We start from the raw sequence: 25517 nt of genomic DNA, 5'->3' as shown, positions 1-25517 counted from the left end.
TATAAGTTAAATCCAAAGATAAATAGACATGGCTAAATAATTCCGTTATTTTCTCTTTATGACTTCTAACAGTGGTTCGTAACACAATTACATCCTTGAATGTTAATCAAGGTTCAGTAAATAGAGGATATTGATGTTCAAGACTGAATTTATTGAAAAAGTTGAATAAAGTTCGCCTCTGTTATTATCTAATTCAACAAGTACACATGTATACACCAATATAATATTCTACTTATCACATATCAAAATAATGAGTGTTTAAAATGAAAAAGAATCATTTTTCATTGACGTGCCTATAGTGTAACGCTTACATTTAGGGCCTCTTTACACTATGTTTGTATAACGCTAATGACATTATGTCAAAGTATATGCACAGCGGTGCAATACAATTTTTACGATGTCATAAAAGCGGCACGGGTATGTGATAATTTCATTTTCTTTAACATACTAATAACCACCTCTCATCTTCAGTCTGTGAAATGTTGTACTTGATAGATACAACCATTTCTAAGAATTAATACAAATTACAACAATTTATTATGAGATAATAAAATTTTAATAAATATTTGTAAAAAATAACGAGATAAAATAGTACAACAACAACCAATATACTTCAAATTTTCCCATAATTCCATTCTTTTATTACACACCCTAGTAGTTCAATGTTTATTTCTTATTTTCTTCACTGTATTTACATATTAAATTTCTATTAAATCTTAAGAAGCAAATCATTGTTTACTTTAACGTAGATTTCTATATAAACAATACATGTAGGAGTTGTATTAAGTGATTTTGGTTCTTATGGTCTAAAATATTATTTAGTTTAACCTTTTAGCTTAGCTCCAGGACTAGCTGGCATCATAGCTAATTAATTATTTAGGGCACAGTGAAATGTCATAACCATGCCTTATCCTTACAACAAGTTATGAATATTGTTAACATTATTCTTCTAATGTCATCTTAATATTGACATCATTTCATCAACTCCAAAACTACCAAAAAATAGACAAGGTTTAAAAACTATGTATACTTGAATACTGGAAAGAAAATATTTATTTTGATAATTCACTTCAAACATTTACCTTGATATTTAAAGTATAAAATACTGACAAATAAAAAGTTAAAATGAACTACCACCAAATAAACTGTGCAATGTCTTTAGCTTTTATAAGCTATCAATTTTCAACTCTTTTATAGCATAAAAAATCCCTAACCAAAACTTGAATGAAAAACATTTAAGCCATGAATTATCATTCTTCACCAGTGATCCCTATTTCTTTTAATGTCTTTTAGACACACATGAACCTTGCATCTAAAGCAGCAGGATAATCAAAGATAAAACTTTATAATAAATTTCTAGTACTGCACAGTTGCTTTCTTTAAGCGAAATAAATATCAATTCATTAATTCCCAGCAAGTGTGTATGGTATTATAAAGTTGTCACAATAGTCCAATAAAAAACAAAGGAGTATTATAACAATGTTGATACCTATTTCATAATTATGTATTGGTTAGTATTTAATCATAAGTATTTAAAAAATTAAATTGATCAAGAAACGCACAGCCAATAGACCGATTTAATATGGTAAATGCTTACTAATATACACTTACCTAATTTAGTGTTTGAAAATATTTTCATAAACAGTCCATTTACTAGACTGATTAAGACAGCTGATTTACCAAAAATGTGTTTGATTTATCTGACAAGCCTATTGGTGTATTGGACAAAAATAATTTTAAACACTAGTATACCTTAGATAAATTATACCTTATTCCCCTGAATACATTTCCATACAGCAATGAAGGATTATAACAAAATGAATATACTTAAAGCAGTGACTGAGATTGTATTGAGCAAAATAGGTCTGGTTCAACACTCCATGATTTATAATGAATATGAACATATATTATGAAATGTATGAAGAGCTATTAAAACTTTAAAGGCACATTATGCCTCAGAAATGATTTTTTCTGATTCTTTAGAAAGGGTAAACATGATTGAGTTTTATATAATGTTTAAAGGTTTTAAAAATTTTGGATGCTTATCGCCTTAAGAAAGTAGCTCTGAATGTTAAATTATTATATTATTTGTCATTAAAGGAGCAAAAATGTAAACAATCAAGTACACCCATACAAAATACTAAATCACTATATTAATTTACTAATTGCAAAAAAAAGATGGTTCATATAATTGGCAAATGAGTAACTTTTAGCGAATTTTATTACATGCCAGCAAAATTAAAAAGCTTTTGCAAAATTAAAAATAAAATCATTTTTGGGAAATAATGTGCCTTTAATACACAAAACTTGTTACATTTAAACTGTTCACAATCAATACAACCGTGATCGTTCCTTTCAATGCTCCTTCATGCACGTACATGTATGTTCATATAGCTTTCTATAAAAAATTATTTTTAAAAAATTTAAAAATCTACATGGGATGGTTTTTGTAATTTAAAGACAGCAGCTGAAGAATATTCAAGTCCTGGTTAACAACAGTTGTAATTTATACATTATACATTATACAAATAAATACACCCATTGTGGGTCATAGAAATCACTTATAAATACTTTTTTAAAGTTGATGAAAACTTTTTACAAGATAACCATAGAAATATGAGATATAACAATCAATAAAACAAGTAAAAAAGTCATATGTTCATGAAACTAAAATGTCATGTCCAAGTCTTAACTTTATTATTAACCAAACTATAGTGGAATTTTCTGAATTTTGAAACTTTTACATTTAAGATCAAGAAGATTTAATGGTCAAAATCACAAATGACGACCTTATTAAAAGGTATGTCCTGTCTATATATAAAGACTCTAGCATATCAAATGAATATTTTTTTTACTAAGGTTACAAATGTTTGCACTGGCACAAATGTTTGCACTGGCAGACAAATTGAACAAAAATATTATATTTAAATCTGTAAGTGCAGAGGCAACAAGATGTAATTTTGCAAATTTTTTTAAAAGAAATTAAATTTTTCACAAAAGCCAAAATTTATCTTTTCAAAATAGAAAATTACAACAAACACACTAGCCATTATCAAAAAAGCAGTTAATTAATTATATTTATAAGTAATAAAATTCCCAGTAAAAACATACATTACTATGATTAAAAGCGATTGCATATGATGTATTAAAGTGGCTCTTTTATAGTAACAAAATAATGGTTCCCTCTTTCATTTTTTTTCCTTATACAGAAATCATAGCTTAATAAACATCAAAGGACAAAACTAATCTATAGTTTGTCAGTGTGTATATTCCTACCTTAAAAATGGCGAACTAAAAAAGGCATCATACTTTATTAACTTTAATATTTGGGGTAAAAAATGGAAAAACTGTACTAAACTTACTTAATTATTTCATTTTTTTTTCTTAATCACATAAAATATCCTTAAATAATGAAAGAATAGATCAGTGACCTGATCTGTTGTAAAGCTTTTATAATAGTAAAGCTAGCAACCATCAACTTTACAACCTTGATAAAAGTTTATTAAAACTGATAAAATCCAGTCATATGTCTATATATGATTCCTGCATCACTTTTGACCATATCAATGTCATAATCCTCAAGTGTTAAATCAAAGTTGTAGAACAGCCAGCACTCAAATTTCTTTGATATCCAATATCGTCACGACACTTGGCAGCTCTTTTTATTTTGTGATTCTTGTGATTGTTGCCTCTACAAAGAGAACACATGTTTTAGTCATTTTATTCAGTGAAAGTCTTATTGTATTTTTTATCTTGTACTGTATTGTATGTTTAAATAGGATTATATTCCATGCACAACTGTAATTTTCTCTCATATAATTCCAAAGCACTCAAAGAAATCAAGTGTTCTCTTCCATTAATATCTCTCTTGCTTTACTGTATATTTGGATGCTCACTCAAATATTTCTGGAGCTTTTTTTCTGGACACTATCTCTCATATATCTGTAATGTTCACTCAAGCCGATAAAATTTTGAAGATTTCTCATGAATTTGTTGATTTCTCAAAACTATGACAATATGATGCTCTTTCATTCATTCCATTCTCTTTCAAACTATCAAAATTGGGTGAACCTAATCAGACGAAAGAAACAGAAATGCCGAATCAAGATATATATTCTAGAAACTATATAGAGTAAACATATTCCATCAAAATCTGTAAATAAAACAGTGAAGAGAGTAGGAAACATTTCTTTCATTTATCTACTTTCTTTTAATACAGTCATGTTTGACAAAGTAATATGCATCAAATTCATATTAAACTTTTGTATTGATGCTTTTTCTGCCAGTATTTTTGGCCATGCATCTGCAGACAACACTGTCATTTATTTCAATGACTGCTGACAACTTGGTAAAACCACAAACCAAGCAGGTACATGTGTATTACTATAAGATAACAGTCTTATACGATCAATAATTGTAACCTATGTAAGATGTTTAAAACATGCAGCATCAAAGTTTGATATACCAACTATAACACTGTATTATCAACTAATTACCTGACTATTTGTTCGTCTCCTTGCCTCTTCTTCACTAGCTGCCAGAGCTTGAGCAAGTAACAAATCTTCTTCTTCCTGACTTAAACTGTTAATGTAAGTAAATATTAAATATTCATTTCTGACTTAAACTGTTAATCTTTGTTATCACATTTCTAGCAAAAGCACAAAAACCAGTACAAATTATATCATTTTATAATATTATCATAATTTCAAAGAAAATCTGAAAATCTTGAAATGAGCCGTGTCATGACAAAACCAACATAGTGCATCCGTGCAGTCTGATCAGGATCCATGCTGTTCGCTTACCAACCCTATTAAAAATAGAGAAACTGATAGCGAAGAGCATGGATCCTGATCAGACTGCGCGGATGCGCAGGCTGGTCTGGATCCATCCTGGTCGCGAACGCACTAATGTTGTTTTGTCATGACACGGCTCAAATGTTGAGTTTTATTGGATATTCATGTTATACTATCCATATAGATGGTAAAACATAAATTTACTAAAACTTTCATCCAGGAAAGTAATTCTGCATCTATAATCCGTGTTATTTAGTTGTTTACAGCAATTTACTTTATAACCCTAGTCTAGCAGATCAGTTTATATGGGCCCTCTTCATTCATAATGTGCCATTTTACCAATCACATAACAGTTACTATATGTATTCTGGGACTCAAAATAACAGAACTGGCAACTTGCGCTTTCTTATCAGTCACTATGTTGGTGTTCAATTGAAATCGACCAATCACTTGCTTATGACAATAATATTACAAGATTACTCACGTATTATTGGTATTGGAGGGTTTTGTAGCCTGAGTCTCAGATAGTGACTGTTGTATTGCACGAGCCATAGCTTCTTCTTCTGACTACAAAACATTAAAATAACTGTGTACAAAGTGTTCTTAAAATTATTATCTCTTTGACTTTAACTACCTAACAATAATTATTTCAAATAAAGCAGAGAGTACATCACACAATTAACAAGAGGGCCATGATGGCCCTGAGGTCGCTCACCTGTATATAGGCCCCCCAACCCCCACCCACCCTCCAACGTTGCAGGGCCAATTTAACCCAAGGGCTTTTATTTGCACAAACTCTGTAGACACCCATAAGAAGATGTTTCATGCTAAACATCTAAGCTCTAGCTCATTGGGCTTTTTGAAAGAAGATTTTTTTTAAGTTTTTACTATACACATATAGTTAAAAACAATGACACCCCTGGGGCCGGACCAGTTTTGACCCCAGGGCTTTTATTTGAACAAACTTTGTAGACACTTACTAGAAGATGTTTCATGCTTAATATCTAAACTCTAGCTATTTGGGTTTTTTCAAAGAAGATTTTTTTTAAGTTTTTACTATACACATATAGTTAAAAACAATGACACCCCTGGGGCCGGACCAGTTTTGACCCCAGGGCTTTTATTTGAACAAACTTTGTAGACACTTACTAGAAGATGTTTCATGCTTAATATCTAAACTCTAGCTATTTGGGTTTTTTCAAAGAAGATTTTTAAGTTTTTGCTATACACATATAAAGAAAATCAATGACCCCCGGGGCGGGGCCAATTTTGACCCCAGGTCTTTTATTTGAACAAACTTTGTAGACACTCACTAAAAGATGTTTCATGCTTAATATCTTAACTCTAGCTATTTGGGTTTTTTCAAAGAAGATTTTTTAAGTTTTTGCTATACACATATAAGGAAAATCAATGACCCCCGGGGCGGTGCCAATTTTGACCCCAGGGCTTTTATTTGAACAAACTTGGTAGACACCTATTAGAACATGTTTGATGCTAAATATCTTAGCCATAGCTCTTTGAGTTCTTTAAAAGAAGATTTTTTAAGTTTTTACTATAATGCATATAGGGAAAATCAATGATCCCCCGGGGCGGGCCCAATTTTGACCCCAGGGCTTTTATTTGAACAAACTTGGTAGACACCTATTAGAACATGTTTGATGCTCAATATCTTAGCCATAGCTCTTTGAGTTCTTTAAAAGAAGATTTTTTAAGTTTTTACTATATGCATATAGGGAAAATCAATGACCCCCCGGGGCGATGCCAATTTTGACCCCAGGGCTTTTATTTGAACAAACTTGGTAGACACCCATTAGAACATGTTTCATGCTAAATATCTTAGCTGTAGCTCTTTTGGTTTGTTAAAAGAAGATTTCTTAAGTTTTTACTATATGCATAAAGGGAAAATCAATGACCCCCCGGGGCGAGGCCAATTTTGACCCCAGGGCTTTTATTTGAACAGACTTGGTAGACACTTATTAGAACATGTTTCATGCTAAAAATCTTTAGCTCTAGCTCTTTTGGTTCTTTAAAAGAAGATTTTTTAAGTTTTTACTATATGCATATAGGGAAAATCAATGACCCCCCGGGGCGGGGCCAATTTAGACCCCAGGGCTTTTATTTGAACAAACTTGGTAGACACCTATTAGAAAATGTTTCATGCTAAATATCTTAGCTGTAGCTCTTTTGGTTCTTTAAAAGAAGATTTTTTAAGTTTTTACTATATGCATATAGGGAAAATCAATGACCCCCCGGGGCAGGGCCAATTTTGACCCCAGGGCTTTTATTTGAACAAACTTGGTAGACACTCACTAGAAGATGTTTCAGGCCAAATATCTAAGCTCTAGCTCTTATGGTTTTTTAATAGAAGATTTTTTACATTTTTACTATATGTATATAGGGAAAATCAATGACCCCCCCCCCCCCCCGGGCGGGGCCAATTTTGACCCAAGGGCTTATATTTGAACAAACTTGGTAGACACTTATTAGAACATGTTTCATGCTAAATATCTTAGCTTTAACTCTTTTGGTTCTTTAAAAGAAGATTTTTTAAGTTTTTACTATATGCATATAGGGAAAATCAATGACCCCCCAGGGCGGGGCCAATTTAGACCCCAGGGCTTTTATTTGAACAAACTTGGTAGACACCTATTAGAACATGTTTGATGCTAAATATCTTAGCCATAGCTCTTTGGGTTCTTTAAAAGAAGATTTTTTAAGTTTTTACTATATGTATATAGGGAAAATCAATGACCCCCCGGGGCGGGGCCAATTTTGACCCCAGGGCTTTTATTTGAACAAACTTGGTAGACACCCATTAGAACATGTTTCATGCTAAATATCTTAGCTATAGCTCTTTTGGTTCTTTAAAAGAAGATTTTTTAAGTTTTTACTATATGTATATAGGGAAAATCAATGACCCCCCGGGGCAGGGCCAATTTTGACCCCAGGGCTTTTATTTGAACAAACTTGGTAGACACTCACTAGAAGATGTTTCGTGCCAAATATCTAAGCTCTAGCTGTTACGGTTTTTTAAAAGAAGATTTTTTAAAGTTTTTTCTTTCGGTTGCCATGGCAACCAGAGTTCTGCATGGAATTAAATTCTTTGAACAATTTTTAAAGGTGACCACCAAAGGAACATTCCTGTGAAGTTTGGATGAAATTGGCTTAGTGGTTTATGAGGAGATGTCATTTTAAGTAAAAGTTTACGGACGGACGTACGGACGGACGCCGGACGGACGCCGGACGAAAAGCGATCACAAAAGCTCACCCTGTCACTTTGTGACAGGTGAGCTAAAAATAAACAAGTTTTTGATTGACACATTAAAAAGTATCATAAAACCTTTCAACACCTTTAAAACTAAACCCAACATTAATTATATAAAGAAAAGCTCAATAGGCTTACATTACAAGACAAAGAATTTAACAATAAAAATAAGACAGTAAAATGACAAAAGATCCAGTAATAAATTAAAATATCTGCTATTGAAGACATTGACCATGTACATAAAATTTACAAGGGTATCAAACTATATCCTTTAGTAATGGATCTTCAAGTTTGTATATGAACATATGAGCCGCGTCACGACAAAACCAACATAGTGTGTTTGTGACCAGCATGGATCCAGACCAGCAGTCTGATCAGGATCCATGCTGTTCGCTTACAGTAAATAAACTGATAGCGAACAGCATGGATCCTGATCAGACTGCACGGATGTGCAGGCTGGTCTGGATCCATGCTGGTCGCAAACCCATTATGTTGGTTTTGTCATGATGCGGCTCATATATTGTAGATATTATAGAAGGGACAATATCACAAAAAAGTTCAGAGAAAGCAGCTTACCAAACCTGCCTGAGCTGCTCGAAGATTCTGTGTACCCTGTTGCTGTCTTTCTCTCCTTTGTCTGTAAATATAAAACATATCAACTATATTTTAAATCAACTCGCATGTTGGTGTTCTTTATGATTGATAAACCTTTTCTTATTCTCTAAAACCTAGACATCACTTTCTCCAACTCAACATAATTTTTTAACAAGAACTGTCGGAGGACAGTAACGCTCGACTATTCGAAAATTTGTCACAAGAGTGTTTCATTGAGTATAATAATGCTTACCTATATGAATACATAAAATTGTCCGAAAAGGTGCAAACCCTTCAAGTTTCAATACATTCCCTTTAGTAGCTATGGAGATACAAGCTTACACACAAAAACTTAACCAAGAATTTATGAATCAAAAAAGGAGCATAATTATGCGAAAAAGTAAATCAGAGTTATGGGACTTGTGCCAATCATTTTAGATAATCACAGACAACAAGAGTGTGAAGTTTCAATCCATTCCCTTTAGTAGTTATTGAGATACCAGCTTACACGCAAAAACTTAACCAAAAATTTCTAAGTCAAAAAAGGGGCATAATTATGTAAAAAGGCAAATCAGAGTTATGGGATTTGTGCCAATCATCTTAGATAATCACAGAGAACAAGTGTGTGAAGTTTCAATCCATTCCCTTCAGTAGTTATGGAGATTACCAGCTTACACGCAAAAACTTAACCAAGAATTTCTAAGTCGAAAAAGGGGCATAATTATGTAAAAAGGCAAATCAGAGTTATGGGACTTGTTCCAATCATCTTAGATAATCACAGAGAACAAGTGTGTGAAGTTTCAATCCATTCCCTTCAGTAGTTATGGAGATACCAGCTTACATACAAAAACTTAACCAAGAATTTCTAAGTCGAAAAAGGGGCATTTTTATGTAAAAAAGCAAATCAGAGTTATGGGACTTGTGCCAATCATCTTAGATAATCACAGAGAACAAGTGTGTGAAGTTTCAATCCATTCCCTTCAGTAGTTATGAAGATACCAGCTTACATACAAAAACTTAACCAAGAATTTCTAAGTCGAAAAAGGGGCATAATTATGTAAAAAAGCAAATCAGAGTTATGGGACTTGTGCCAATCATCTTAGATAATCACAGAGAACAAGTGTGTGAAGTTTCAATCCATTCCCTTCAGTAGTTATGGAGATACCAGCTTACATACAAAAACTTAACCAAGAATTTCTAAGGCGAAAAAGGGGCATAATTATGTAAAAAAGCAAATCAGAGTTATGGGACTTGTGCCAATCATCTTAGATAATCACAGAGAACAAGTGTGTGAAGTTTCAATCCATTCCCTTCAGTAGTTATGGAGATACCAGCTTACATACAAAAACTTAACCAAGAATTTCTAAGTCGAAAAAGGGGCATTATTATGTAAAAAAGCAAATCAGAGTTATGGGACTTGTGCCAATCATCTTAGATAATCACAGAGAACAAGTGTGTGAAGTTTCAATCCATTCCCTTCAGTAGTAATGGAGATACCAGCTTACATACAAAAACTTAACCAAGAATTTCCAAGTCGAAAAAGGGGCATAATTATGTAAAAAAGCAAATCAGAGTTATGGGACTTGTGCCAATCATCTTAGATAATCACAGAGAACAAGTGTGTGAAGTTTCAATCCATTCCCTTCAGTAGTTATGGAGATACCAGCTTACATACAAAAACTTAACCACAGGGACGCCGACGCCGACAAATGGGTGACTGCATTAGCTCGATTATTCTGTGAATAGTCGAGCTAAAAATGCAAAAAAAATTATTAATTTTGCATTAAGAAATTCTTCAAAAAACAAGAACTGTCGGAGGACAGTAACGCTCGACTATTCGAAAATTTGTCACAAGGGTGTTTCATTGAGCATAATAATGCTTACCTATATGAATACATTAAATTGTCCGAAAAGGTACAAACCCTTTCAATACATTCCCTTCAGTAGTTATGGAGATACAAGCTTACACACAAAAACTTAACCAAGAATTTATGAATCGAAAAAGGGGCATAATTATGCAAAAAAGTAAATCAGAGTTATGGGACTTGTGCCAATCATCTTAGATAATCACAGACAACAAGAGTGTGAAGTTTCAATCCATTCCCTTCAGTAGTTATGGAGATACCAGCTTACATACAAAAACTTAACCAAGAATTTCTAAGTAAAAAAAGGGGCATAATTATGCAAAAAAGCAAATCAGAGTTATGGGACTTGTGCCAATCATCTTAGATAATCACAGAGAACAAGTGTGTGAAGTTTCAATCCATTCCCTTCAGTATTTATGGAGATACCAGCTTACATACAAAAACTTAACCAAGAATTTCTAAGTTGAAAAAGGGGCATAATTATGTAAAAAAAGCAAATCAGAGTTATGGGACTTGTGCCAATCATCTAAGATAATCACAGAGAACAAGTGTGTGAAGTTTCAATCCATTCCCTTCAGTAGTTATGGAGATACCAGCTTACATACAAAAACTTAACCAAGAATTTCTAAGTCGAAAAAGGGGCATTTTTATGTAAAAAAGCAAATCAGAGTTATGGGACTTGTGCCAATCATCTTAGATAATCACAGAGAACAAGTGTGTGAAGTTTCAATCCATTCCCTTCAGTAGTTATGGAGATTACCAGCTTACACGCAAAAACTTAACCAAGAATTTCTAAGTCGAAAAAGGGGCATAATTATGTAAAAAGGCAAATCAGAGTTATGGGACTTGTTCCAATCATCTTAGATAATCACAGAGAACAAGTGTGTGAAGTTTCAATCCATTCCCTTCAGTAGTTATGGAGATACCAGCTTACATACAAAAACTTAACCAAGAATTTCTAAGTCGAAAAAGGGGCATTTTTATGTAAAAAAGCAAATCAGAGTTATGGGACTTGTGCCAATCATCTTAGATAATCACAGAGAACAAGTGTGTGAAGTTTCAATCCATTCCCTTCAGTAGTTATGGAGATACCAGCTTACATACAAAAACTTAACCAAGAATTTCTAAGTCGAAAAAGGGGCATTATTATGTAAAAAAGCAAATCAGAGTTATGGGACTTGTGCCAATCATCTTAGATAATCACAGAGAACAAGTGTGTGAAGTTTCAATCCATTCCCTTCAGTAGTAATGGAGATACCAGCTTACATACAAAAACTTAACCAAGAATTTCCAAGTCGAAAAAGGGGCATAATTATGTAAAAAAGCAAATCAGAGTTATGGGACTTGTGCCAATCATCTTAGATAATCACAGAGAACAAGTGTGTGAAGTTTCAATCCATTCCCTTCAGTAGTTATGGAGATACCAGCTTACATACAAAAACTTAACCACAGGGACGCCGACGCCGACGCCGACAAATGGGTGACTGCATTAGCTCGATTATTCTGTGAATAGTCGAGCTAAAAATGCAAAAAAAATTATTAATTTTGCATTAAGAAATTCTTCAAAAAACAAGAACTGTCGGAGGACAGTAACGCTCGACTATTCGAAAATTTGTCACAAGGGTGTTTCATTGAGCATAATAATGCTTACCTATATGAATACATTAAATTGTCCGAAAAGGTACAAACCCTTTCAATACATTCCCTTCAGTAGTTATGGAGATACAAGCTTACACACAAAAACTTAACCAAGAATTTATGAATCGAAAAAGGGGCATAATTATGCAAAAAAGTAAATCAGAGTTATGGGACTTGTGCCAATCATCTTAGATAATCACAGACAAGAAGAGTGTGAAGTTTCAATCCATTCCCTTCAGTAGTTATGGAGATACCAGCTTACATACAAAAACTTAACCAAGAATTTCTAAGTAAAAAAAGGGGCATAATTATGCAAAAAAGCAAATCAGAGTTATGGGACTTGTGCCAATCATCTTAGATAATCACAGAGAACAAGTGTGTGAAGTTTCAATCCATTCCCTTCAGTAGTTATGGAGATACCAGCTTACATACAAAAACTTAACCAAGAATTTCTAAGTTGAAAAAGGGGCATAATTATGTAAAAAAAGCAAATCAGAGTTATGGGACTTGTGCCAATCATCTAAGATAATCACAGAGAACAAGTGTGTGAAGTTTCAATCCATTCCCTTCAGTAGTTATGGAGATACCAGCTTACACGCAAAAACTTAACCAAGAATTTCTAAGTCGGAAAAGGGGCATAATTATGTAAAAAAGTAATTCAGAGTTATGGGACTTGTGCCAATCATCTTAGATAATCACAGAGAACAAGTGTGTGAAGTTTCAACCCATTCCCTTCAGTAGTTATGGAGATACCAGCTTACATACAAAAACTTAACCAAGAATTTCCAAGTCGAAAAAGGGGCATAATTATGTAAAAAAGCAAATCAGAGTTATGGGACTTGTGCCAATCATCTTACATAATCACAGAGAACAAGTGTGTGAAGTTTCAATCCATTCCCTTCAGTAGTTATGGAGATACCAGCTTACATACAAAAACTTAACCACAGGGACGCCGACAAATGGGTGACTGCATTAGCTCGATTATTCTGCGAATAGTCGAGCTAAAAATGTAATATTTTAAACATTTTTGTTCTGCCTAAAGTCAAACTGACAATGTAATGCTCACATGGTAACATTCCAGATTTATTTATTAAGGAAAAACTCCAAACATGGTAATATTGATCGAAATTTAAAACATCAAAACCTAATATAATATAGGCCAATTTATAACACTTTCACCTTCATCTGCTGAAAAATAAAATATTTCTTATAATTATATTCCAGATGATATAAAATATATTACCTATCTAAGTCACTTCCAAGTCCAAATCCTAAACTATGTAATGTCCTTTGCTGTGGAGGTCGATTGGCTGGTTTTGCGTTAGAAGGCGGAGCTTTAGATTGACTGGCAGGTTGTTGAAGGCGTGACAGAGCAGCAGAACTGTAAATAGACATTTTTTTACATCAGCCATTTTGATCAGGTAAAATCTTTGGTATCATTCAATCAGTTCACAGAATAAAACACATATCAAAACTGTTATACATGTATTAGAATGTCTCATATCTGCATTTCAGGTATATATGCACAACCATTATAACAAAATGCTATATATTTGCAGCATTTACAAAATTCTAAATTCAAAACTTAGTATCAAATTATAACAAAACCTAAATGCTGAGTTCTAGTAAAGTCAGTGTTAGGTGTGTTTTGTAGCATCTGGCATCTATCACTGGTGTCATTGAACAGGTCCTATCAAACTGAGCCTGTCACAATTTCAGTTCTGCTGTGTTTGGGCAACTTTAGTTTAACTATTCTATTCTTTAAAGTGACATTATGCCCATCCATTTGTAGATATAGAGTGAACAGGTGAAAGTCAAAATAAGTTAACATTTTCTCATAATTCCTTCAATTTTATAATTTACTTCACATGAACGATAAATAACTCACTAGGCCCAGTGAAAAGTGTGTAATTATCCGTCGGAATGTATCTGTAACTTTCAATTTATAAAATGAGTGGGGCAGTCCTTTTATATATTTAGGTAGATTTACTTTTACCCTAAACATTTTCAAATATCATGTGTTGGTCAATCACCATTATAACGACCAGTTTATTGAAATATATATTTAATTTAAGTTAATTTGACAATGAAACAATGAGCATAATGTCACTTTAAAGGTCCATTATGCCTCAGAAATTATTTTATTTTCATTTCTGACAAGCTTTTTAATTTTGGTGTACTTTTTATAATATCCAAAAACTTACTAGAAAACCACCAGGGGCCGTATTCACAACTGATCTTAAGTTATTTCTTAAGTTAAAACATAAGTTGAAAAAAAAATCTTATATTTAAGTCAAAAAATTAACTTAAGATCAGTTGTGAATACGGCCCCTGAATCATCTTTTCATCTGTTGCTTTTAAGTATTAAAATGGTGCAATTTGGAATCACGTATCATCCATAGATGCATTTGCCATTGATAAATGGATAGCACAATTCAAACCATGAAAGAACTCTAAATTAACCATACAAACAAAATTTACCCTGCATTAGACATTCCTTTCCCTGAACCTTGGTAACCCTGACAATCATGATCATCTTCAAATCTGTGACGTAAACAATAGTTCTTATGGCATTTATCACACTTTACTGGAATTAATTCTTTAACTTTACAACCTTTCATAGAACACTTGTTTGTATATACCTGTAAGGCAGAAATAATTATTCTGTATTAATTAATAGGCAAGAACTATTTCAGTAGAATACCAAGACACTTTGCTATTTAATTTTTTTTCTTGTTTTTTTTTCTCCCCAAAACACTTATTTGGAATTTGTTAATTACCAAATTCATATTTTATTAACCCAGAAAGCATGCACTTACAAAACATGAAAACTAAGTGTGACATTCTTAATCATCACTAAAAGACAAAAATGCTCATATAATCTTTGCTTCACTGCTTAATTTTTTTAACTTCAATGTTGAATAAAATAATATGCTTTCCAGAGGCTTGCGTAACATTATTCAATTCTACTTGTTGAATAAATTTAGTATGAACCCTACACCCATCCAATTTCATCTATAATATGGTTAATGAAAGTTACTTAAATACAGATAAACCATTTGACATCTGTTGCAAGACTGTACTAGATATTAATGAATAATCAATCTAATTCTATGACCAGTATTACATACTTTTCTTCTTTCTTTAGCAGGATCTGACTGGCAGTCACTGTCTATATGTCGTCCTACAACTGTGTCTGGTAACTCTCCTTTCTTTAGAGGAATTGGTTTGTTACATAGAGGACATACAGGCACTTGGTTATCCTGGTGTACAAATAATAAACACATATTGAGATATATTAATATTATAAGTATTCTGCACATTAGATTAATATTGCAATTCAACAATACAAATACATAGGTAATAATCTAAGCAATGGTGCATATATTAACTTCATTGAAAGTTTGTATAAATTCCAAATATTGTATTATTTTACCTCTTTTGGAGACTTAACTTCATGTTAAAATAGAGAATACGTGTATGTTGATCAAAAAGAGAATATAAAGAGTGAAATGGTTTCAAAAGTATATACTCAATATAACATAGCCACATAAAAATGAGAAAATACCAAATAATTTGAAAAAACAATTTGTTTTAACACTTAATACATGTACAACAAGCAAGCTATCAGTTAACCATATTTTACTAAGACATTAAAATAAAACTGAATAACTAAGTCAATGTTTTTTATATTCAGATTAATGAAATCAAATTGCATCAATGCACAAGCTCACCATTCTTTTAAACTTATAGTATCTATAGGCAAGACAATACTACAAGAGAATAAAGATACTAACCTTCTTGTAAGAATCAGGACAGGAATGTGTGTTGTAGTGAATATGGTCATTACTGAAATAAAACAGAATGAACAGTATCAATTTACATGAACAATATCTTAGAATTGTTCAAAAACCTTGCATTTATTTAAATAGTTGTTTGTTTGTTTGTTGTTTGTTTCATTTTACGCCCTTTCCCAACAGTATTTCAGTCATATAGGCTGTTAGTTTCCTAACCATCGTTCCTGAAGAGTTACACCAGTACTAGACTACCTTCCTCCATGCTAAACTACCAAAGCATCTCCCGGGGATCGAACCCATGCAAGAGAGGTAACTGGATTAGAAGTCATCGATTTTAACCCCTCGACCACGGAGGCGGTCTTAAATATTTATGGCATTCTTCAATAATTCACCTTCCTTAACCACTACAGTTTGTTCTTTATGTTAAAATAATAGTATACAAGGTCATAATATAAGGGTGACTCACTGACTCTGATGCATTTAACCAATACATGTATTTCTTCCTGACAGCTAACTGCTATATTATATAAGAACAAGCCAGTCATAACATAATTATGATCCATGGTCATTTTTTTTTTTGGAAGACACAGTAGCCACTGTGCAACTAACTGCAACATTTTTTTTTCAGAATAAGTTTTTCATTTAACTTTTATAAAGAAATTACTGTACTCTAAAATATTGAGATTCCTTTCAATTCTTACCAAAATATCTCTGAACAAGCATCACATTTCATAGGTAGGAAATCTGAAATAGTAACATAATGCACCTGATTATAAATATAAATGTGAGTAACTAAACAGGTTAATCCAAGAAGTTGTTTTAACAGAACTTGAACTTGTAAAACAACATTCAAGTAATTGCAATATCTTTATTTGTTTGTTTGTTTGTTTCATTTTACACCTTTTCCCAACAGTATTTCAGTCATATAGGCGGATAGTTTCCTAACCATCATTCCTGGAGAGTTACACCAGTACTAGACTACCTTCCTCAGCGCTAAATTAACAAAGCATCTCCAGGGGATCAAACCCACGCCAGAGAGGTAACTGGATTAGAAGTCATCGACTCTAACCCCTGGACCACGGAGGCGGTTTTTTTAAAATAATAATGAAATGGAAATGTCATAGGATGAAACATACCAAACAGGGCTTCCATTAATGGAAGTTTGGGAGTTAATTACTCCATGATTTTGGCTTGTGACTTCCAAAATTTTTTAATGCTTTTCCTACTTTACCTATATAATGTGACTTCCAATTTTAGACACTTTGCAGTCTCTGCATGACTTCCAAATTTTGGAACTTAATGGAAGCCCTGTTAACCAAACAGTTCTAAAGAAGTTCTGAAGTATTCTTTCCTATTCAAAACTTTTTACAGACTTAAAGAAAATCTTTAAATTTATGAGGGTATTCAGTCATTCAGTGATTTTTTTCACTGTATTTTACAGCCGAATAATTAAAGGCTGTCTCCCCTAACCTAAAATAGGTATATTTTCTCCTAAAAATGTTAATATTTCCCCTAAAATGCCTCATGCTCTTCCTTACCAGAGCAGCTGACTTATATCAGCTAATAGGCAGGAAGTTTCTATTTCTACATCATACTGCTTTAAAATCGTTTTCGATCACTCTAAGCAGGTATACATTGTATACATTTAAGAGACAGCTATAAGATACAAGGGAATCCGGGAACCAGTCCCTAGCTCTTATTGAATAGACCCCTTGGTTCTTTTACATGCCCAGTGTCAGTGATTTTCCTACTAATATAACAGACTCCGAAAAAAGGCCTCTTCCCAATTGAAATTTTCTTTAAAATCATGCAGTTTTCCCAAAAATCTGAACTTAATCCAGCTTTTTTTCTTCCCAAACAGCTATTTTAGCAATGATTTTTCCCAAAAGCAAGAGGCTAAGGCCTCTTCCCATCTAAGTGAGAAAAATCACTGAGTGTATAGCACTGATACATGCGAGGATTACCTGGATTTCTTACCAGTACACCTCTAGGTAGGTGGGAAACACTGAAAGTGTTTCTGAAAAATCCCAAGGGTGTAACCCAGGATCGAACCCGGGACCTCAGGAGTGATAATCAGTGGGCTATCCCCATAGATAGCTCTGCTATGTACCATGTCTGTTAAATTTTTTTTTTACATAAAATGTATAGGTAAATTTCAATTTCAGTTGTTGGAATTTGATTTCAGGTTTCTCCCTTTTCTGATTTATCGCGCTATCCCCTTCAGAAAGCTACAGGTTGTTTTGAAAATTGGAAAAAAAATCACTGGTATTTTTTACGGAAATTCCGTGAATTCTCTCTAAGTTTACCCCACCCACCTATTTTACCTAACTTGTTGATACAATTTTGTTATAGCTACAATTTTCTATTCAAGTTACAAAAACAAATACAAACCTAATTGTTTACAATCTTTCTGAAAGCAGTGCTTTCCTATATGCGGAAATTCCATCTTTTTTGGTTGACAATAGTTGTTAAATCCTCTCTGTTTTAAATGGAACAGTGATTTGGCAGAATTGGGAATTCATTTACTATTTATAGCTATTTTGAACAGCCTCGTTTCAAAAGTAGAACGTTCGGGAAATACCTATTGCGTCATTAACAAAACAGCAATATTTAAAGGTATAAAACCACTAAAGATGTTCGGTTCAACATCACTAAATAGGTAATATTTTCACACCCAACTTAAACTCATGAGCTGTTTATCTTTTTACTAGAAGCTCTTATAATATCATCAACTTGTGTTTATATAAATGATTAGTTTCTGATAGAGATGTCTTCTGCTGTCAATTGAAAATTGAGCTTTTTTAACGGACCTTTTTTAACTGTTAAATTACAGCCAAATTTAACAGAAATTTTAAACATAGATTATATAAAGAAATTTTATAAAGAATTTTTTATATTGATACTTAAGTCTTTTAAATGCTTAGAGGTTTGAGAACTGGTTTGTCAATGATAATTAATGAACTAAAGTATTTTACTTTTCACTGAACCTTTATTACGCCAAATATCTTTCAATCTGGACAAAATCATTCATTAGCTTAAGCAAAAATTTAAAGAATACCTCTTGTAGTTTCAGACAAGGTTCAAAAATTCCAAAATTTGCCAAGGCAGAGTTACTGTTCTTTGCACTGCACTTCTACTTATTGAGATCTATCTATGTACAGACTTATTTTCTTGTCCATACCTCTTGTAGTTTCACAATTATGTCCCTAACAAAGTTCACAGTGTAAAGTTGTAAAAGGGCAATAACTCCAAAAATAGGCATGGCAGAGTTATAGTTCTTTTGCACAGCATGTCTGCACAATCAGATCTATCTCGATACAAAGTTTCATGTTGATATTTCTAATAGTATCAGAGTTATGTCTTGGACAAAGTTAAATTTTAGTGAAAAAAAGAACAAATGGCAGTAACTCCAAAATTAGGCAAGGCAAAGTCACAGTTCTTTTGCATTGCTCATCTACATAATGAGATCTATCTACCAACAAAGTATCTTGTTCTGTCAGAGTTATGTCCAAATCAAAGTTCAGTCAATGAACAATAACTCCAAAATTACGCAAGACAGAGTTACGGTTCTTTTGCACTGCACATCTACCAAATGAGATCTATCTGCCTACAAAGTTTCATGTTGATATCTATTATAGTTTCAGAGTTATGTCTCGGACAAGAAAAGCGGACGGACAGACAGACAAAGCGGCAACTATATGCTCACCCTTCAGGGAGCATAAAAATGAGTACTGACTGAGAAGCTAACAGGGGTATTCTAAGAGATTTGCCCCCCTCAGATATTTGCTCACATATTTTTACTTTGCAGACATTTGCCCCTCAAATAAAGGGTTAACATTTGCTCCATGAAAAGTTAATAGCAGACATTTGTCTGGTACTTCTATGAGGTTCTGAATGCGTTCCCAGTATATGGTCTTTTAATACCGCAACAGTTGATCAAGTAAACGTCAAAAATAGATGTAGTAATGATCATGACTGAGCCATGCAGTTTTGCATATGGACATGTAGTCTGCACTTCATATTATATACTGATGTCAAAATAGAAGTGACAAGGACATGGATGACCTGATGAGTAGGTTATTTAGAAAGTCAATCTAAATATGCCACAGCAGTCAATGCACTAATGCTGCTTCCGATGCAGGTAAAAAGACTACATGAATAAGTGAAGTCAATTTAAGTGCTAAATATAAAGGGCAAATGCTTTGTCAGATACCCATGGCCGAACTATTAACATTTATCAACCTTGGGTATCCGACGATTGGGCAAATGCTATTCAGCATCATCTTATTTCAAGACATTATAAATTTCTTTTAAATAAAAGCATTGATGTTCTAATGAAAATGATTAAAAGGATATAAAAGACAACAAAAATATTGGATTTCTGATTTTTACTTTCTTAAAAATTCAAAAAAATACTGTATATGTTTCAACTACACTACTTGTACACATTTTTTGTCAAAGCATACATTTTTAAATTAATGCAAAGATATACATGAATGTGTGTTCATACCTGTTTTCAAACTACAAACTTTCTACATAGATTTATTGAGGTGACTATAAACTAGAAAGAATATCTGGCAGTAAAGTTTCTAAGCCACCTTATACTATCACCTTGTCATCATCTACCTTAAATACTATGTCATCAATTTTAAAACAAAATTTATTTGTATGGGGATATTTTTCACATTGTATTATGAATAAAAAAGGACACTTAATAAAACAAAAACTGATGCTGTGTCTTTAAGCTTTATGTTGGTGAGTTTGTAAGATGGTGTGTGGTCTGTGAATTCATCGGCTATCAGTACGGGGTCTGGTCAGGCTGTGCAGACAGGTACACTATCCCTGCTAGATACTGGTAACATGCACCTGTTTTTCACATAAAATTTCACCACTTTTTTGAGATTCTATGCAAGTGTGGTAAGTCATAAAAAAAAAGTTTAAATGAAAATAGATCTATAAAAACATGTTCCTGATGTTTTTTTACAAAATTAAAAAAATATATATGGTGTTAGTTTTTGATGACAATACAATACATAAATAATTAAAATATCATAAATTAATCTACAAAATGTCAAGAACAAAATATAAAGAAAAAAAATAAATATAGCAAATCTACAAGACACTGGACGGATTTGGAATGAAAGTGAAATTTAAAACACAAACAGCAAAGATGGCCTATTTAGCCTACCATTTGCAAAATATATAAAGTGCTGCAGTTAAATATGGAGAATATAGAACTCCATCAGTATTCAAAATCAATAAATACCAATCTTTTTATATATTTTTTTTTACACTCGATCTTTCAGCCAATCAAATGGCTTCAAACAGATAAGTTTTCAAGCTATATAACAGCACATTTGATTGGTAAAGTAACCCTTTATGGGGCATAATATCACAGATACTGGTTCTTCCTATTCAGTTCTTGCTTTAGACAAACAATTTCTATCATAGAATCTAATAGAATAACAGCTACAAATGAGCTAAAAACCACGAAAAAAGTGAAAATCAATTCTTCCATTCCTTTCCAAGAATACAAGTACAGCATCATATCTGTCCTGATAGATAGTCTTTCTAAAACAAGAACTTTGACAAGTTAAGATAAAGTTTATCACAGTAGCACACACTACAAAAATACTTTTTTTACATAAAGTACATCTTTTTAATCTACCATATAACTTATAAAACAAATTGTTTTCCATCAACATTTATCCATGATTCACAACATTATACAGGACTTGAAGCATTATTGACGGCCCATAACATAAACCAGTGAATAATCACTCAAACATTTACCATCCGTGCAATAAATGTTGTGAATCAAGGATTTGCTTAAGATTCCCTTTCCTTTCAATCAATAAATACAAAAACGTTCTATGTACGTACTGGTCCCTTTTATAAAAGCCACAACATATAAAATATCATTTCGGCACTTCTGGTAAATAACAATAAATAGCTTCACCCGATGTTAAAGAGAACAAAATGTCAGTTGAATGCCACAATGCAATCACTCATCTTTTATTATTAAGTAAAGACAGTGTTGCATGCAATCTTCAAAAAATATTTTTACTTTTATCTCTCCAAAAAAAGAATTTGTACAATTTTACAACTATTTTCGAAAACAGCTTTTCACAGTTCTTTTTTGTTCATAAATAAAGAATGTTATATAAATTGTTCTATAAGTTATCAAAGTAGATCGGAGTTGTAACTTTTAGTTGCAGTGTCGGGATCCTCTAGGGAGTAGCCACTGCGGTCAGGTGATCGACGACGGGAAGAACTAAGATACGATGTTTCTGGGCTACGGCTCCTGAATCTGAAAGGAATTTATGTTGCTTAGTAACACAGTGGAAAACTATCATCATTTGAATATTCTAATGATCAGATGTTGAAATATTTTATATAAATTATACCAATTGATTTCATAGAAGTCACTAACATCAAATTTACAAAGATACTGGTTTAATATTATGTTGTACATATTTATAACAGTGGGTTAATAGCTAAATATACATTTTCTACATTGTATTTAGAAACTTTGATCATGACATAATTGTACTGTTTTTGTTTAAGTAATAACCTTAAAATATGCAAACTTTGCCAATTTGAATGGCCAAATAAGCATGGGAATATGAAATATTTATATCTTTACAGAGACTGAACTATCATACACTTGTTCAATATACAAAATCAATGACTTATAGATTAGATTGAATATATCTAGTATTCTATATATAAAGTTTATATAATATCTACCTGGTAGGACTTCGTGAGCGAGACCTTGGAGACCTGATGGGACTTGTTGACCTGTACCTGCTGGTGCTGCTCGTGTAGTCCATAGTAGGGGTCGGTGGTACGAGCCCATGTCGTCTCAATTCCTGCACTGCCCGCTCCCTGTAACATACACATGTGTAAGTATAAAATACTACATAAATAATATCAAATAAATAATACTCATTAAATATGAATGTCAATGTCATCTTAACATGGAGCTTCAATTCTGCTCTTAAAACCTTCATTTTCTTCATGAATAGAAAGCTAATTGCATCAAAGATAATGTCGTAATGTCTTAACACTGTTTTAAATTTATAAATGTTGAATCAAATAAATAGTATTATAAGAAGTTTAACATGATGATGGTCGTAAAAAGACAATATTATAACTGAATGAATTCTACAAACATTATCAGACAATACTGCAACAAACCCTAAAATTGTCTGGCTATTCTGTCAAAACATGCCAAGAGGTTCTTGTTACATTATAAACTTTCTAAAATGGAAAGCGAAAATTCACATGCAGTTGATTTACGTTCCATTCAAAACTCTACATTATTTCCATTTTTTATTGTTTTCATTCACCAATTAGACATACATGTACAAGCAAGGTAATATGGTATGTTCATAAGATATATAAAACCCATCAACCCTATTCTTATTTCAAAATATATATATCCTTCCGCAGTATGAAGTTAGATTAGAAAATATTTACATGTATGTTAGTTTACAATTATACACCCCATCACCAGTTACTATAGCACATAATTTTATATGTATTTGTGAAAAAATTATCTTAAGAGAAACATGCATTCTTCTTATGCTTTATCAGTATAAAATAAAAATTCCAAACATTATAGAAATCTGTGTGCTGATTAACTGAATTGATCTATTAAAAATTTAAGTCTCCTTTTATTAAAAGCATTGATAATGGCTGTGTTGTCACTCCAGTATATATAAATGTCTCTATTCAATTACTTTTGAGCTAATATCATAGTGTAGTTTTTAAATGATCGCTTTTAAACTCTTGCTTAGTTGCTTGAATTTCTTATGTTTACCAATCTGTAAGCATTTCATTGTCTAAAGAGCAAGTGTCATGACTGTATGATATGAACTTTTGTATGAAATAAAGCCTTGTATGATACAATATTACATGTTTTTACGAACACTTGTATGACATATTTACATAAAATGTACCCTCATATTACATATAAAAGTTGTATTAATAAACCCTTGTATGATATAAAGATTTGTATGATATAAACGGTGTATAGGAAGCACATGCATGCTGACATGAAGCAGGACTATAATATTATACCAGGTAATCAGTGTTCCTCATACTCTCATATGAAGTATCAAATAGATAATTATTCCTCTCCCTCTGTCTAAAACATAAATAACAAAAACCCCACCAATTAATATATATCGTATCTCTGTAGTAAATAAGTCCAGCAAGTCATGTCGCACAATATCCATTACTTAAATGTACTACAATTCATTGCATATTCATTAAGGTAATCTCTGAAAATGTTGTATAACTGACTTTACATATGATATAATGCTAACATTTAAATGAAAATATTTATTTATGAGAAACTACATTGTATTTAATTTAGATAAGAATCACAGACAAAAATGTTAAACCATACAAAACCACATCCTTTATTGAAGAACAGGATGTAAATCTGTAATCATATGAACAAAGAAATTGTCTATAGCCAGAATAAAAACCTATTACACCTTACACATGTTTTCAGAATGATATATACCAATAATTCTTGCTACTATCAAGAAAAAACAACCAAATGAGTCAGCTATAATACTCACTGCTTGCCATAATTCTCAAAAGAGAATATTGTAACACTACGTCCTGACATTGCTGTAGATGCACTCATTGCACTATTAACAATAATCATAAACAACTATTCTTGGTAAAAAAAAACACCCAGTTTTTACAATATCACAAACTCATCACGTCACAGGGTCAAAAAAAACTTTGCCTTTTGAAACCCATGTATGAAGTAGGTATAGCACTTGGAATTTACAGTATGATGATGATGGGTTGTATATGTTAATATGTGAAATACCAATATGCAATAACAACTACAGTAAGATGTGTGTGACATATACATTCAAAACAATTATCCATGACTTTAAAGTTTATTTAGGTAAAAAGGTAACCAAAGCTATCTTTTCTAAAATAGTTTCAGTTACTTAACAATAAAATTAACTTACTTCTTACGTCAAAAATTCTTTTAAAAAAAATGCATATATAAAAAGTATCATTACTGAAGCATGAAATTCACTCCCATGTCAATTTTACATTTAACAAGTGCGAGAGTGCGAGTGTTACCACAAAAAATATGTCTAATTCAACAGAACCAGAAAAGCAAAATACACCTCAAAACATAATGTACATGTTTAAATGAACTCACAGCAAAACAGGATAGCTCAGCAAAGGTAACACTGGGTTATTTACTTGTTGATAAATAAAGTGGTTGTATTTACCTCTCAAATTTCTCACTGGTTAACTGTCTACGGAGTCTTTCTACATCACCTTCTAGTTCTACATTACGTGTACGTAACGAGGCAATCTCTCGACTCTGACTTTGGCTGTAATATAAATTAAACATTAAACTGTGGAATAATCTTAAAATCAAGCCACTCTATCATTCACAATTTCTCAATTACTTTTTCAGTTACTTAATTACATTTTATTTCAAGTATATGGTAAAAGAAGACCTTTTGACTTAAACAATATCAAAGAAATGACTATTAGGAGTGTCACGTTTATTTGT

General features: G+C 32.3%; 2 protein-coding genes across 9 annotated transcripts in view; both read right to left on the bottom strand.

Moving 5' to 3' along the window:
• Window positions 1–533: 533 nt before the first annotated feature.
• On the bottom strand, window positions 534–18488 carry LOC132715815 (AN1-type zinc finger protein 2A-like). Of its 2 annotated transcripts, none has more exons than XM_060698891.1 (10): window positions 18344–18488; window positions 16654–16696; window positions 15953–16004; window positions 15287–15418; window positions 14637–14797; window positions 13399–13536; window positions 8635–8695; window positions 5278–5360; window positions 4497–4581; window positions 534–3691 (listed from the first exon to the last, which is right to left on the bottom strand). In XM_060698891.1, the coding sequence occupies exons 1-10, from the start codon at window positions 18396–18398 to the stop codon at window positions 3641–3643; spliced, it is 861 nt and encodes a 286-aa protein (XP_060554874.1). In that variant the 5' UTR covers window positions 18399–18488; the 3' UTR covers window positions 534–3640. The 2 variants fall into 2 exon arrangements, with proteins under 2 accessions (XP_060554874.1, XP_060554875.1); XM_060698892.1 differs by lacking the exon at window positions 534–3691 and adding an exon at window positions 3699–4071.
• A 3462-nt stretch (window positions 18489–21950) lies between these two features.
• LOC132715812 (centrosomal protein of 135 kDa-like) overlaps window positions 21951–25517 on the bottom strand; it is a 44463-nt gene continuing 40896 nt past the window's right edge. For all 7 annotated transcript variants that reach the window (XM_060698883.1, XM_060698886.1, XM_060698885.1 and 4 more), the window contains 3 exons: window positions 25228–25332; window positions 22703–22840; window positions 21951–22262 (listed from right to left, as the gene is read on the bottom strand). In XM_060698883.1, coding sequence (XP_060554866.1) covers window positions 22136–22262; window positions 22703–22840; window positions 25228–25332 — 370 coding nt within the window. In that variant the 3' untranslated portion in view covers window positions 21951–22135. The remainder of the gene's footprint in view (window positions 22263–22702; window positions 22841–25227; window positions 25333–25517) is intronic.

Source organism: Ruditapes philippinarum, unplaced genomic scaffold, assembly GCF_026571515.1.
Source record: "Ruditapes philippinarum isolate M1 unplaced genomic scaffold, ASM2657151v2 ctg2155_1_1_1_1, whole genome shotgun sequence".
Taxonomy (NCBI): domain Eukaryota; kingdom Metazoa; phylum Mollusca; class Bivalvia; order Venerida; family Veneridae; genus Ruditapes; species Ruditapes philippinarum.
Note: the sequence above shows the minus strand (reverse complement) of the source record. Positions and strands in the feature narration are given on the sequence as shown.